General features: G+C 61.1%; 1 protein-coding gene across 1 annotated transcript in view; it reads left to right on the top strand.

The window, feature by feature from the left end:
• The window catches only part of col9a2 (procollagen, type IX, alpha 2), a 131,447-nt gene that overhangs the window by 73,181 nt on the left and 41,099 nt on the right, over positions 1 to 17,167 (top strand). Inside the window, exon 20 of the mRNA XM_059954240.1 lies at positions 590 to 634. Within this exon, the coding sequence (XP_059810223.1) occupies positions 590 to 634 (45 nt within the window). The remainder of the gene's footprint in view (positions 1 to 589; positions 635 to 17,167) is intronic.

Here is a 17,167-nt window from a genome sequence, read left to right as displayed (position 1 = left end):
TGGCACCGGATGATAGAAAACTGGAAATCTACGTAGGAGAGAAGGGTTTGATTGATATTAAAGGTCAGCACAACATCACAGGCTGAATGGCCGTAATGTTCTGTAACATCCAGGAAGGAACAGAAATGGGGAGCACAGTGACTCTTCTAAAGACTCCTTCAGGACTGTACTTTGGAGAGAGAACCCTCAGGGACAGGACCCTGGGGAGAGTTGTTACCTTTGAGACTGTAACCCAGGGAGAGTCAGCATCTTCAGGAACTGCAGCCAGGAGACAATCAGTACCTTTGGGGACTGAACTCTGAAGAGAGTCAGAATCCTCAGGTGCTGTTTCCTGAGGAGAGTCAGTACCTCCAGGGATTGTACCCGGTGGAGAGTTGGTACGTTTGGGTACTGAACCCCAGGGAGATTCAGAACCCACAGGGACTGTAGCCCAGGGAGAGCCGGTACCTCCAAGGACTGTACCCTGGGAAGTTTTGACACCTTTGTTTGAATGAATAGAAAGGCAATTGAAAATAAATCATATTATAGTTTCGACTATAACATCCACCTGTTCCCCGCAGTAATTAATTGATGACATTTCCTTTGCCAGGGATTACCAGGGCAGCCAGGTCAGAAGGGAGCCGCTGGTGCCAAGGTAACTGAACTTTCCTCAAACCTTTCCATTAAGGGCACAACTGAATGAAATATGCTGCTCAGTTCATCTACTATCTGTTCAGAAACCAATGTGGATGTGTCTGTGTGGATTCCAGTCTCCACCTGGAATTGCCTGCCAGGAATGCAGCTGGCCTTCTGCCACTGCAAGGAGCCTGTATGTTCTCCCCATTTCCACTGGGTGAACCAGCTTCCACCCAAAATCCAGAGATGCACAAGTTGGGAGGTTAATTGGTCATATGGATGTATTTGGGTGGCAGAAGCTAGTTGGGCCAAAAGGGCCTGTGACTGTGCTGTATCTCTAAAGAAATAAAAAGCAGCTGTCCAATCGTACCAACTCTCTCACACTGACCGATCATACCCACCCTCCCACACTAACCGGTCGTACCCACCCTCCCACACTGACCGTTCGTACCCACCCTACCACACTGACCGGTTATACCCACCCTCCCACACTGACCGACCGTACCCACCCTCCCACACTGACCGATCGTACCCACCCTCCCACACTGACCGATCGTTCCCACCCTACCACACTGACCGGTTATACCCACCCTCCCACACTGACCGACCGTACCCACCCTCCCACACTGACCGATCGTACCCACCCTCCCACACTGACCGATCGTACCCACTCACCCACACTGACCAGTCGTACCCACCCTCCCACACTGACCGATCGTACCCACCCTACCACACTGACCGGTTATACCCACCCTCCCACACTGACCGACCGTACCCACCCACCCACACTGACCGATCGTACCCACCCTCCCACACTGACCGATCATACCCACTCACCCACACTGACCGACCGTACCCACCCACCCACACTGACCAACCGTACCCACTCGCCCACACTGACCGGTCGTACCCACCCTCCCACACTGACCGGTCGTACCCACTCACCCACACTGACATACCGTACCCACTCACCCACACTGACCGACCGTACCCGCCCTCCCACACTGACGGACCATACCCACCCTCCCACACTGACCGACCGTGCCCACTCTCCCACACTGACCGACCGTGCCCACCCTCCCACACTGACCGGTCGTACGCACTCACCCACACTGACCGGTCGTACCCACCCTCCCACACTGACCAGTCGTACCCACTTTCCCACACTGACCGAGCTTAACCACTCTCCCACACTGACCGACTGTACACACCCTTCCACACTGACCAGTCGTTCCCACCCTCCCACTCTGATCAGTCATTCCCACCCTCCCACACTGTCCGGTCGTACCAACCCTTCCCCACTGACCGATCGTACCCACTCTCCCACAATGACCGACCGTACCCACCCCCTCACATCGACCTACCGTACCCACCCTCCCACACTGACCGACCGTACCCAGACTCCCACACTGACCAGTCGTACCCACCCTCCCACACTGACCGACCGTACACAGACTCCCACACTGACCGGTCGTACCCACCCTCCCACACTGACCGATCATACACACTCTCTCACACTGACTGATCGTACCCACCCTCCCACACTGACCGACCGTGCCAACCCTCAAACACTGACCGGTCGTATCCACAGTCCCACACTGACCGGTCGTACCCACTCTCCCACACTGACGGGTCATACCCACCCTCCCAAACTGACCGACTGTACCCATTCTCCCACACTGACCGACCGTACCCACTCTCCCACACTGACCGACTGTACCCACTCTCCCGCACTGACCGGTCGTACACACCCTCCCACACTGACCGGTCGTACCCGCCCTCCCACAATGACCGGTCGTACCCACCCTCCCACACTGACCGGTTGTACCCACCCTACCACACTGACCGGTCGTACCCACTCTCTCACACTGACCGATCGTACCCACCCTCCCACACTGACCGGTCGTACCCACCCTCCCACACTGACCGATCGTACCCACCCTCCCACACTGACCGACCTTAAACACCCTCCCACACTGACCGGTCGTACCCACCCTCCCACACTGACCGGTCGTTCACACTCTCATACACTGACTGTCCGTACCCACTCACCCACACTGACCGGTCGTACCCACTCACCCACACTGACCGGTCGTACCCACTCTCCCACACTGACCGGTCGTACCCACCCTCCCACACTGACCAACTGTACCCTCCCTCCCACACTGATCGGTCGTACCCACTCTCCCACACTGACCGATCGTACCCACCCTCCCACACTGACCGACTATACCCACCCTCCCACACTGACCGACTGTACCCACCCTCCCACACTCACCGGTCGTTCCCACTCTCATACACTGACTGACCGTACACACTCACCCACACAGACCGGCCGTACCCACCCTCACACACTGACCAACCGTACCCACTCACCCACACAGACCGGCCGTACCTACTCTCTCACACTGACCGACTGTACCCACCATCCCACACTGACCGACTGTACCCACCCTCCCTCTCTGACCGGTCGTTCCCACCCTCCCACACTGACTGACCGTACCCACTCACCCACACTGACCGATCGTACCCACCCTCCCACACTGATCGGTCGTACCCACCCTCACACACTGACTGACCGTACCCACCCTCCCACACTGATCGGTCGTACCCACCCTCGCACACTGACTGACCGTACCCACTCACCCACACTGACCGGTCGTACCCACTCTCCCACACTGACCAACCGTACCCACTCACCCACACTGACCGGTCGTACCCACCCTCCCACACTGATCGGTCGTACCCACCCTCGCACACTGACCGACCGTACCCACTCACCCACACTGACCGATCGTACCCACCCTCCCACACTGACCGGTACTACCCACCCTCCCAAACTGACCAACCGTACCCACCCTCCCAAACTGACCGACCGTACCCACTCTCTCACACTGACTGATCGTACCCACCCTCCCACACTCACTGACCGTACCCAACCTCCCACACTGACCAATCTTACCCACCCTCCCACACTGACCGATCGTACCCACCCACCCACACTGACCTGTCGTACCCACTCTCCCACACTGACCGACCGTACCCAGACTCCCACACTGACCGGTCGTACCCACCCTCCCACACTGACCGGTCGTACCCACCCTCCCACACTGACCGGTCGTACCCACTCTCCCACACTGACCGGTCGTACCCACCCTCCCACACTGATCGGTCGTACCCACCCTCCCACACTGACTGACCGTGCCCACCCTCCCATACTGACCGATCGTACCCACCCTCCCAGACTGACCGACCGTACGCACCCTCCCACACTAACTGGTCATACCCAACCTCCCGCACTGACCGGTCGTACCCTCTCTCTCACACTGACCGACCGTACCCACTCACCCACACTGACCGGTCGTACCCACTCTCCCACACTGACCGACTGTACCCTCCCTCCCACACTGACCGGTCGTGCCCACCCTCCCACACTGACCGATCGTACCCACTCTCCCACACTGACAGGTCGTACCCACTCTCCCACACTGACCGACCTTAAACACCCTCCCACACTGACCGACTGTACCCACCCTCCCACACTCACCGGTCGTTCCCACTCTCATACACTGACTGACCGTACACACTCACCCACACTGACCGGTCGTACCCACTCTCCCACACTGACCAACCGTACCCACTCACCCACACAGACCGAACGTACCCACTCTGCCACACTGACCGGTCGTACCCACCCTGCCACACTGACCGGTCGTACCCACTCTCCCACACTGACCGGTCGTACCCACCCTCCCACACTGATCGGTCGTACCCACCCTCCCACACTGACCGACCGTGCCCACCCTCCCATACTGACCGATCGTACCCACCCTCCCAGACTGACCGACCGTACGCACCCTCCCACACTAACTGGTCGTACCCACCCTCCCACACTGACTGACCGTACCCATTCACCCACACTGAACGACCGTACCCACACTCCGACACTGACCGGTCGTACCCACCCTCCCACACTGACCGACCGTACCCACCCTCCCACACTGACCAACTGTACCCACTCTCCCACACTGACCGACCGTACCCACTTTCCCACACTGACCGGTCGTACCTACTCACCCACACTGACGGCTCGTACCCACCCTCCCACACTGACAGACCATTCCCACCCTTCCACACAGACCAACCGTACCCACTCTCCCACACTGACCGACTGTACCCACCCTCTCACACCGACCGACCGTACCCACCCTCCCACACTGACCGATCGTATTCACCCACCCACACTGACCTGTCGTACCCACTCTCCCACACTGACCGACCGTACCCAGACTCCCACAAAGCCAGGTCGTACCCACCCTCCCACACTGACCGACAGAACCCACCCTCCCACACTGACCGGTCGTACCCATTCTCCCACACTGACCGGTCGTGACCACCCTCCCACACTGACCGGTCGTACCCACCCTCCCACACTGACCGATTGTACCCACCCACCCACACTGACCTGTCGTACCCACTCTCCCACACTGACCGACCGTACCCAGACTCCCACACCGACCTACCGTACCCACCCTCCCACACTGACCGACCGTACCCAGACTCCCACACTGACCAGTCGTACCCACCCTCCCACACTGACCGACCGTACACAGACTCCCACACTGACCGGTCGTACCCACCCTCCCACACTGACCGATCATACACACTCTCTCACACTGACTGATCATACCCACCCTCCCACACTGACCGACCGTGCCAACCCTCAAACACTGACCGACCTTACCCACACTCCCACATTGACCGATCGTACCCACTCTCCCACACTGACCGGTCGTACCCACTCTCTCACACTGACCGATCGTACCCATTCTCCCACACTGACCGACCGTACACACTCTCCCACACTGACCGACCGTACCCGCCCTCCCACACTGACTGACTGTACCCACCCTCCCACACTGACCGATCGTACCCACCCTCCCAAACTGACTGACCGTGCCCACTCTCCCACACTGACCGACCGTGCCCACACTCCCACACTGACCGGTCGTACCCACAGTCCCACACTGACCGGTCGTACCCACTCTCCCACACTGACGGGTCATACCCACCCTCCCAAACTGACCGACTGTACCCACCCTCCCACACTGACCGACCGTACCCACTCTCCCACACTGACCGACTGTACCCACTCTCCCGCACTGACCGGTCGTACCCACCCTCCCACACTGATCGGTCGTACACACCCTCCCACACTGACCGGTCGTACCCGCCCTCCCACAAGGACCGGTCGTACCCACCCTCCCACACTGACCGGTTGTACCCACCCTACCACACTGACCGGTCGTACCCACTCTCTCACACTGACCGATCGTACCCACCCTCCCACACTGACCGGTCGTACCCACCCTCCCACACTGACCGATCGTACCTACCCTCCCACACTGACCGGTCGTACCCACCCTCCCACACTGATCGGTCGTACACACCCCCCCACACTGACCGGTCGTACCCACCCCCCCACACTGACCGGTCGTACCCACCCCCCCACACTGACCGGTCGTACACACCCTCCCACACTCACTGACCGTACCCACCCTCCCACACTGACCGACCGTACACACCCTCCCACACTGACCGGTACTACCCACCCTCCCAAACTGACCAACCGTACCCACTCTCCCACACTGACTGATCGTACCCATTCTCCCACACTGACCGACCGTACCCACCCTCCCACACTGACCGACCGGGCCCACCCTCCCACACTGACCAATCTTACCCACCCTCCCAAACTGACCAACCGTACCCACTCTCCCACACTGACTGATCGTACCCATTCTCCCACACTGACCGACCGTACCCACCCTCCCACACTGACCGACCGGGCCCACCCTCCCACACTGACCAATCTTACCCACCCTCCCACACTGACCGGTCGTACCCACTCTCCCACACTGACCGACTGTACCCTCCCTCCCACACTGACCGGTCGTGCCCACCCTCCCACACTGACCGATCGTACCCACTCTCCCACACTGACCGACTGTACCTTCCCTCCCACACTGACCGGTCGTGCCCACCCTCCCACACTGACCGATCGTACCCACTCTCCCACACTGACCGACCTTAAACACCCTCCCACACTGACCGATCGTACCCACTCTCCCACACTCACCGGTCGTTCCCACTCTCATACACTGACTGACCGTACACACTCACCCACACTGACCGGTCGTACCCACTCTCCCACACTGACCAACCGTACCCACTCACCCACACAGACCGACCGTACCCACTCTGCCACACTGACCGGTCGTACCCACCCTGCCACACTGACCGGTCGTACCCACTCTCCCACACTGACCGGTCGTACCCACCCTCCCACACTGATCGGTCGTACCCACCCTCCCACACTGACCGACCGTGCCCACCCTCCCATACTGACCGATCGTACCCACCCTCCCAGACTGACCGACCGTATGCACCCTCCCACACTAACTGGTCGTACCCACCCTCCCACACTGACTGACCGTACCCATTCACCCACAGTGAACGACCGTACCCACACTCCGACACTGACCGGTCGTACCCACCCTCCCACACTGACCGACCGTACCCACCCTCCCACACTGACCAACTGTACCCACTCTCCCACACTGACTGACCGTACCCACTTTCCCACACTGACCGGTCGTACCTACTCACCCATACTGACCGCTCGTACCCACCCTCCCACACTGACAGACCATTCCCACCCTTCCACACAGACCAACCGTACCCACTCTCCCACACTAACCGACTGTACCCACCCTCTCACACCGACCGACCGTACCCACCCTCCCACACTGACCGATCGTATTCACCCACCCACACTGACCTGTCGTACCCACTCTCCCACACTGACCGACCGTACCCAGACTCCCACAAAGCCAGGTCGTACCCACCCTCCCACACTGACCGACAGAACCCACCCTCCCACACTGACCGGTCGTACCCACTCTCCCACACTGACCGGTCGTACCCACCCTCCCACACTGACCGGTCGTGTCCACCCTCCCACACTGACCGGTCGTACCCACCCTGCCACACTGACCGGTCGTACCCACTCTCCCACACTGACCGGTCGTACCCACCCTCCCACACTGATCGGTCGTACCCACCCTCCCACACTGACCGACCGTGCCCACCCTCCCATACTGACCGATCGTACCCACCCTCCCAGACTGACCGACCGTACGCACCCTCCCACACTAACTGGTCGTACCCACCCTCCCACACTGACTGACCGTACCCATTCACCCACACTGAACGACCGTACCCACACTCCGACACTGACCGGTCGTACCCACCCTCCCACACTGACCGACCGTACCCACCCTCCCACACTGACCAACTGTACCCACTCTCCCACACTGACTGACCGTACCCACTTTCCCACACTGACCGGTCGTACCTACTCACCCATACTGACCGCTCGTACCCACCCTCCCACACTGACAGACCATTCCCACCCTTCCACACAGACCAACCGTACCCACTCTCCCACACTGACCGACTGTACCCACCCTCTCACACCGACCGACCGTACCCACCCTCCCACACTGACCGATCGTATTCACCCACCCACACTGACCTGTCGTACCCACTCTCCCACACTGACCGACCGTACCCAGACTCCCACAAAGCCAGGTCGTACCCACCCTCCCACACTGACCGACAGAACCCACCCTCCCACACTGACCGGTCGTACCCACTCTCCCACACTGACCGGTCGTACCCACCCTCCCACACTGACCGGTCGTGTCCACCCTCCCACACTGACCGGTCGTACCCACCCTCCCACACTGACCGATTGTACCCACCCACCCACACTGACCTGTCGTACCCACTCTCCCACACTGACCGACCGTACCCAGACTCCCACACTGACCGGTCGTGTCCACCCTCCCACACTGACCGGTCGTACCCACCCTCCCACACTGACCGATTGTACCCACCCACCCACACTGACCTGTCGTACCCACCCTCCCACACTGACCGATCGTACCCACTCTCTCACACTGACTGATCGTACCCACCCTCCCACACTGACCGAACGTGCCCACCCTCCCATATTGACCGATCGCACCCACCCTCCCAGACTGACCGACCGTACGCACCCTCCCACACCAACTGGTCGTACCCACCCTCCCACACTGACCGTTCGTACCCTCTGTCTCACACTGACCGATCGTACCCACCCTCCCACACTGACCGGTCGTACCCACTCTCCCACACTGACCGGCCGTACCCACTCTCTCACACTGACCGACCGTACACACCCTCCCACACTGACCAACTATACCCACCCTCCCTCTCTGACCGGTCGTTCCCACCCTACCACACTGACTGACCGTACCCACTCACCCACACTGACCAGTCGTAACCACTCTCCCACACTGACCGACTGTACCCTCCCTCCCACACTGACCGGTCGTGCCCACCCTCCCACACTGACCGATCGTACCCACTCTCCCACACTGACCAGTCGTACCCACTCTCCCACACTGACCGACTGTACCCACCCTCCCACACTGACCGATCGTACCCACCCTCCCACACTGACCGACTGTACCCACCCTCCCACACTGACCGATCGTACCCACTCTCCCACACTGACCGACTGCACCCACCCTCCCACACTGACCGATCGTACCCACCCTCCCACACTGACCGACTGTACCCACCCTCCCACACTCACCGGTCGTTCCCACCCTACCACACTGACTGACCGTACCCACTCACCCACACTGACCGGTCGTACCCACTCTCCCACACTGACCAACCGTACCCACTCTCCCACACTGACCGGTCGTACCCACTCTCCCACACTGACCAACCGTACCCACTCTCCCACACTGACCGGTCGTACCCACCCTGCCACACTGACCGGTCGTACCCACTCACCCACACTGAACAACCGTACCCACTCTCCCACACTGACCGACCGTGCCCACCCCCCCCACACTGACCGACCGTACCCACCCTCCCACACTGACTGGTCGTACCCACTCTCCCACACTGACCAACCGTACCAACTCTCCCACACTGACCGACCGTACCTACTCACCCACACTGACCGCTCGTACCCGCCCACCCACACTGACCGACTGTACCCACCCTCTCACACCGACTGACCGTACCCACTCTCCCACACTGACCGATCTTACCACCCTCCCACACTGACAGATTGTACCCACCCTCCCACACTGACCGACTGTACCCACCCTCCCAGACTGACCGACTGTACCCACCCTCCCACACTCACCAGTCGTTCCCACTCTCATACACTGACTGACCGTACCCACCCACCCACACTGACCTGTCGTACCCACTCTCCCACACTGACCAACCGTACCCACCCACCCACACTGACCTGTCGTACCCACTCACCCACACTGACCGGTCGTACCCACTCTCCCACACAGACCGGTCGTACCCACTCTCCCACACTGACCGACCGTACACACCCTCCCACACTGACCGACTGTACCCACCCTCCCACACTGACTGTACCCACTCTCCCACACTGACCGGTCGTACCCACTCTCCCACACAGACCGGTCGTACCCACCCTCCCACACTGACCGATCGTACCCACTCTCCCACACTGACCGACTGTACCCACCCTCCCACACTGACTGACTGTACCCACCCTCCCACACTGACCGGTCGTACCCACTCTCCCACACAGACCGGTCGTACCCACCCTCCCACACTGACCGACTGTACCCACCCTCCCACACTGACCGGTCGTACCCACTCTCCCACACAGACCGGTCGTACCCACTCTCCCACACAGACCGGTCGTACCCACTCTCCCACACTGTCCAACCGTACCCACTCACCCACACTGACCGGTCGTACCCACTCTCCCACACTGTCCAACCGTACCCACTCACCCACACAGACCGACCGTACCCACTCTGCCACACTGACCGGTCGTACCCACTCTCCCACACTGACCGGTCGTACCCACCCTCCCACACTGATCAGTCGTACCCACCCTCCCACACTGACCGACCGTGCCTACCCTCCCATACTGACCGATCGTTCCCACTCTCCCACACTGACCGATCGTGCCCACTCTCCCACACTGACCGATCGTACCCACCCTGCCACACTGACCGGTCGTACCCACCCTCCCACACTGATCGGTCGTACCCACCCTCCCACACTGACCGATCGTACCCACTCTCCCACACTGACCGATCGTACCCACCCTGCCACACTGACCGGTCGTACCCACCCTCCCACACTGATCGGTCGTACCCACTCTCCCACACTGACCGGTCGTACCCACCCTGCCACACTGACCGGTCGTACACACCCTCCCACACTGATCGGTCGTACCCACTCTCCCACACTGACCGGTCGTACCCACCCTGCCACACTGACCGGTCGTACCCACCCTCCCACACTGACCGGTCGTACCCACCCTGCCACACTGACCGGTCGTACCCACCCTCCCACACTGATCGGTCGTACCCACCCTCCCACACTGACCGATCGTACCCACTCTCCCACACTGACCGGTCGTACCCACCCTCCCACACTGACCGATCGTACCCACTCTCCCACACTGACCGACCTTAAACACCCTCCCACACTGACCGACCTTAAACACCCTCCCACACTGACCGACTGTACCCACCCTCCCACACTCACCGGTCGTTCCCACTCTCCCACACTGACTGACCGTACCCACACACCCACACTGACCAACCGTACCCACTCTCATACACTGACCGGTCGTACCCACCCTCCCACACTGATCGGTCGTACCCACTCTCCCACACTGACTGACCGTACCCACTCTCCCACACTGACCGACCGTACCCACTCACCCACACAGACCGACCGTACCCACTCTGCCACACAGACCGGTCGTACCCACCCTGCCACACTGACCGGTCGTACCCACCCTCCCACACTGACCAACTATACCCACCCTCCCTCTCTGACCGGTCGTTCCCACCCTCCCACACTGACTGACCGTACCCACTCTCCCACACTGACCGATCGTGCCCACTCTCCCACACTGACCGATCGTACCCACCCTGCCACACTGACCGGTCGTACCCACCCTCCCACACTGATCGGTCGTACCCACCCTCCCACACTGACCGATCGTACCCACTCTCCCACACTGACCGATCGTACCCACCCTGCCACACTGACCGGTCGTACCCACCCTCCCACACTGATCGGTCGTACCCACTCTCCCACACTGACCGGTCGTACCCACCCTGCCACACTGACCGGTCGTACCCACCCTCCCACACTGACCGGTCGTACCCACCCTGCCACACTGACCGGTCGTACCCACCCTCCCACACTGATCGGTCGTACCCACCCTCCCACACTGACCGATCATACCCACTCTCCCACACTGACCGGTCGTACCCACCCTCCCACACTGACCGATCGTACCCACTCTCCCACACTGACCGACCTTAAACACCCTCCCACACTGACCGACCTTAAACACCCTCCCACACTGACCGACTGTACCCACCCTCCCACACTCACCGGTCGTTCCCACTCTCCCACACTGACTGACCGTACCCACACACCCACACTGACCAACCGTACCCACTCTCATACACTGACCGGTCGTACCCACCCTCCCACACTGATCGGTCGTACCCACTCTCCCACACTGACTGACCGTACCCACTCTCCCACACTGACCGACCGTACCCACTCACCCACACAGACCAACCGTACCCACTCTCATACACTGACCGGTCGTACCCACCCTCCCACACTGATCGGTCGTACCCACTCTCCCACACTGACTGACCGTACCCACTCTCCCACACTGACCGACCGTACCCACTCACCCACACAGACCGACCGTACCCACTCTGCCACACAGACCGGTCGTACCCACCCTGCCACACTGACCGGTCGTACCCACCCTCCCACACTGACCAACTATACCCACCCTCCCTCTCTGACCGGTCGTTCCCACCCTCCCACACTGACTGACCGTACCCACCCCCCCACACTGACCGGTCGTACCCACCCTCCCACACTGACTGGTCGTTCCCACTCTCCCACACTGAACGACCGTACCCACCCCCCCACACTGACCGACCGTACCCACCCTCCCACACTGACTGGTCATACCCACTCTCCCACACTGACCAACCGTACCAACTCTCCCACACTGACCGACCGTAGCTACTCACCCACACTGACCGCTCGTACCCACCCTCCCACACTGACCGACCATTCCCACACTTCCACTCTGACCGACCGTACCCACTCTCCCACACTGACCGACTGTACCCACCCTCTCACACCGACTGACCGTACCCACCCTCCCACACTGACCGATCGTATCCACCCACCCACACTGACCAACCGTACCCAGACTCCCACAATGACCGGTCGTACCCACCCTCCCACACTGACCGACAGTACCCACCCTCCCACACTGACCGGTCGTACCCACTCTCCCACACTGACCAACCGTACCCACCCTCCCACACTGACCGGTCGTGTCCACCCTCCCACACTGACTGGTCGTACCCACCCTCCCACACTGACCGACCCTACCCACCCTCCCACACTGACCGGTTGTACCCACCCTCCCACACTGACAGGTCGTACCCACCCTCCCACACTAACTGGTCGTACCCACCTTCCCACACTGACCGGTCGTACCCGCCCTCCCACACTGTCCAACCGTACCCACCCTCCCATACTGACTGGTCGTGTCCACCCTCCCACACTGACTGGTCGTACCCACCCTCCCACACTGACCGACCCTACCCACCCTCCCACACTGACCGGTTGTACCCACCCTCCCACACTGACCGACCGTACCCACCCTCCCCCACTGACCGATTATACCCACCCTCCCACACTAACTGGTCGTACCCACCCTCCCAGACTGACCAACTGTACCCACCCTCCCACACTGTCCGGTCGTACCCACCCTCTCACACTGACGTATCGTACCCACTCACCCACACTGACCGGTCGTACCCACCCTCCCACACTGACCGGTTGTACCCACCCTTCCACAGTGACCGACCGTATCCGCTCTCCCACACTGACCAACCGTACCCACTCTCCCACACTGACCGACCATACCCACCCTCCCACACTGACCGATCGTACCCACCCTCCCACACTGACCGGTCGTACCCACCCTCCCACACTGACCCGTCGTACCCACCCTACCACACTGAACGGTCGTACCCACCCTCCCACACTGACCGACTGTACCCACCCTCCCACACTGACTGACTGTACCCACCCTCCCACACTGACCGGTCGTACCCACTCTCCCACACAGACCGGTCGTACCCACCCTCCCACACTGACCGATCGTACCCACTCTCCCACACTGACCGACTGTACCCACCCTCCCACACTGACTGACTGTACCCACCCTCCCACACTGACCGGTCGTACCCACTCTCCCACACAGACCGGTCGTACCCACCCTCCCACACTGACCGACTGTACCCACCCTCCCACACTGACCGGTCGTACCCACTCTCCCACACAGACCGGTCGTACCCACTCTCCCACACAGACCGGTCGTACCCACTCTCCCACACTGTCCAACCGTACCCACTCACCCACACTGACCGGTCGTACCCACTCTCCCACACTGTCCAACCGTACCCACTCACCCACACAGACCGACCGTACCCACTCTGCCACACTGACCGGTTGTACCCACCCTGCCACACTGACCGGTCGTACCCACTCTCCCACACTGACCGGTCGTACCCACACTCCCACACTGATCAGTCGTACCCACCCTCCCACACTGACCGACCGTGCCCACCCTCCCATACTGACCGATCGTTCCCACTCTCCCACACTGACCGATCGTGCCCACTCTCCCACACTGACCGATCGTACCCACCCTGCCACACTGACCGGTCGTACCCACCCTCCCACACTGATCGGTCGTACCCACCCTCCCACACTGACCGATCGTACCCACTCTCCCACACTGACCGATCGTACCCACCCTGCCACACTGACCGGTCGTACCCACCCTCCCACACTGATCGGTCGTACCCACTCTCCCACACTGACCGGTCGTACCCACCCTGCCACACTGACCGGTCGTACCCACCCTCCCACACTGATCGGTCGTACCCACTCTCCCACACTGACCGGTCGTACCCACCCTGCCACACTGACCGGTCGTACCCACCCTCCCACACTGACCGGTCGTACCCACCCTGCCACACTGACCGGTCGTACCCACCCTCCCACACTGATCGGTCGTACCCACCCTCCCACACTGACCGATCGTACCCACTCTCCCACACTGACCGGTCGTACCCACCCTCCCACACTGACCGATCGTACCCACTCTCCCACACTGACCGACCTTAAACACCCTCCCACACTGACCGACCTTAAACACCCTCCCACACTGACCGACTGTACCCACCCTCCCACACTCACCGGTCGTTCCCACTCTCCCACACTGACTGACCGTACCCACACACCCACACTGACCAACCGTACCTACTCTCATACACTGACCGGTCGTACCCACCCTCCCACACTGATCGGTCGTACCCACTCTCCCACACTGACTGACCGTACCCACTCTCCCACACTGACCGACCGTACCCACTCACCCACACAGACCGACCGTACCCACTCTGCCACACAGACCGGTCGTACCCACCCTGCCACACTGACCGGTCGTACCCACCCTCCCACACTGACCAACTATACCCACCATCCCTCTCTGACCGGTCGTTCCCACCCTCCCACACTGACTGACCGTACCCACTCACCCACACTGACCGGTCGTACCCACTCTCCCACACTGACCGACTGTACCCTCCCTCCCACACTGACCGGTCGTGCCCACCCTCCCACACTGACCGATCGTACCCACCCTCCCACACTGACCAGTCGTACCCACTCTCCCACACTGACCGCTCGTACCCACCCTCTCACACTCACCGGTCGTTCCCACTCTCATACACTAACTGACCGTACACACTCACCCACACAGACCGGCCGTACCTACTCTCTCACACTGACCGACTGTACCCACCATCCCACACTGACCGACTGTACCCACCCTCCCTCTCTGACCGGTCGTTCCCACCCTCCCACACTGACTGACCGTACCCACTCACCCACACTGACCGATCGTACCCACCCTCCCACACTGATCGGTCGTACCCACCCTCGCACACTGACTGACCGTACGCACTCACCCACACTGACCGGTCGTACCCACTCTCCCACACTGACCAACCGTACCCACTCACCCACACTGACCGATCGTACCCACCCTCCCACACTGATCGGTCGTACCCACTCACCCACACTGACCGATCGTACCCACCCTCCCACACTGATCGGTCGTACCCACCCTCGCACACTGACCGACCGTACCCACTTACCCACACTGACCGATCGTACCCACCCTCCCACACTGATCGGTCGTACCCACCCTCCCACACTGATCGGTCGTACCCACCCTCGCACACTGACCGACCGTACCCACTCACCCACACTGACCGATCGTACCCACCCTCCCACACTGATCGGTCGTACCCACTCACCCACACTGACCGATCGTACCCACCCTCCCACACTGATCGGTCGTACCCACTCACCCACACTGACCGATCGTACCCACCCTCCCACACTGATCGGTCGTACCCACCCTCCCACACTGATCGGTCGTACCCACTCTCCGACACTGACCGGTCGTACCCACCCCCGCACACTGACCGACCGTACCCACCCTCCCACACTGACTGGTCGTACCCACTCTACCACACTGACCAACCGTACCAACTCTCCCACACTGACCGACCGTACCTACTCACCCACACTGACCGCTCGTACCCACCCTCCCACACTGACCGACCATTCCCACCCTTTCACACTGACGGACCGTACCCACTCTCCCACACTGACCGACCGTACCCACCCTCCCACACTGACCGATCGTATCCACCCACCCACACTGACCTGTCGTACCCACTCTCCAACATTGACCTGTCGTACCCACTCTCCCACACTGACCGACCTTAAACACCCTCCCACACTGACCGACTGTACCCACCTCCCACACTCACCGGTCGTTCCCACTCTCATACACTGACTGACCGTACCCACTCACCCACACTGACCGGTCGTACCCACTCTCCCACACTGTCCAACCGTACCCACTCACCCACACAGACCGACCGTACCCACTCTGCCACACTGACCGGTCGTACCCACCCTGCCACACTGACCGGTCGTACCCACTCTCCCACACTGACCGGTCGTACCCACCCTCCCACACTGATCGACCGTATCCACTCTCCCACACTGACCGACCGTACCCACTCACCCACACTGACCGACCGTACCCACCCTCCCACACTGACCGGTCGTGCCCACCCTCTCACACCGACTGACCGTACCCACCCTCACACACTGACCGGTCGTACCCACCCTCCCACACTGACCGATCGTATCCACCCACCCACACTGACCTGTCGTACCCACTCTCCAACACTGACCTGTCGTACCCACTCTCCCACAC

The sequence above is a fragment of the Hypanus sabinus genome, chromosome 30, assembly GCF_030144855.1.
Source record: "Hypanus sabinus isolate sHypSab1 chromosome 30, sHypSab1.hap1, whole genome shotgun sequence".
Lineage (NCBI taxonomy): Eukaryota > Metazoa > Chordata > Chondrichthyes > Myliobatiformes > Dasyatidae > Hypanus > Hypanus sabinus.
This window is presented reverse-complemented; position numbering and strand designations above follow the sequence as displayed.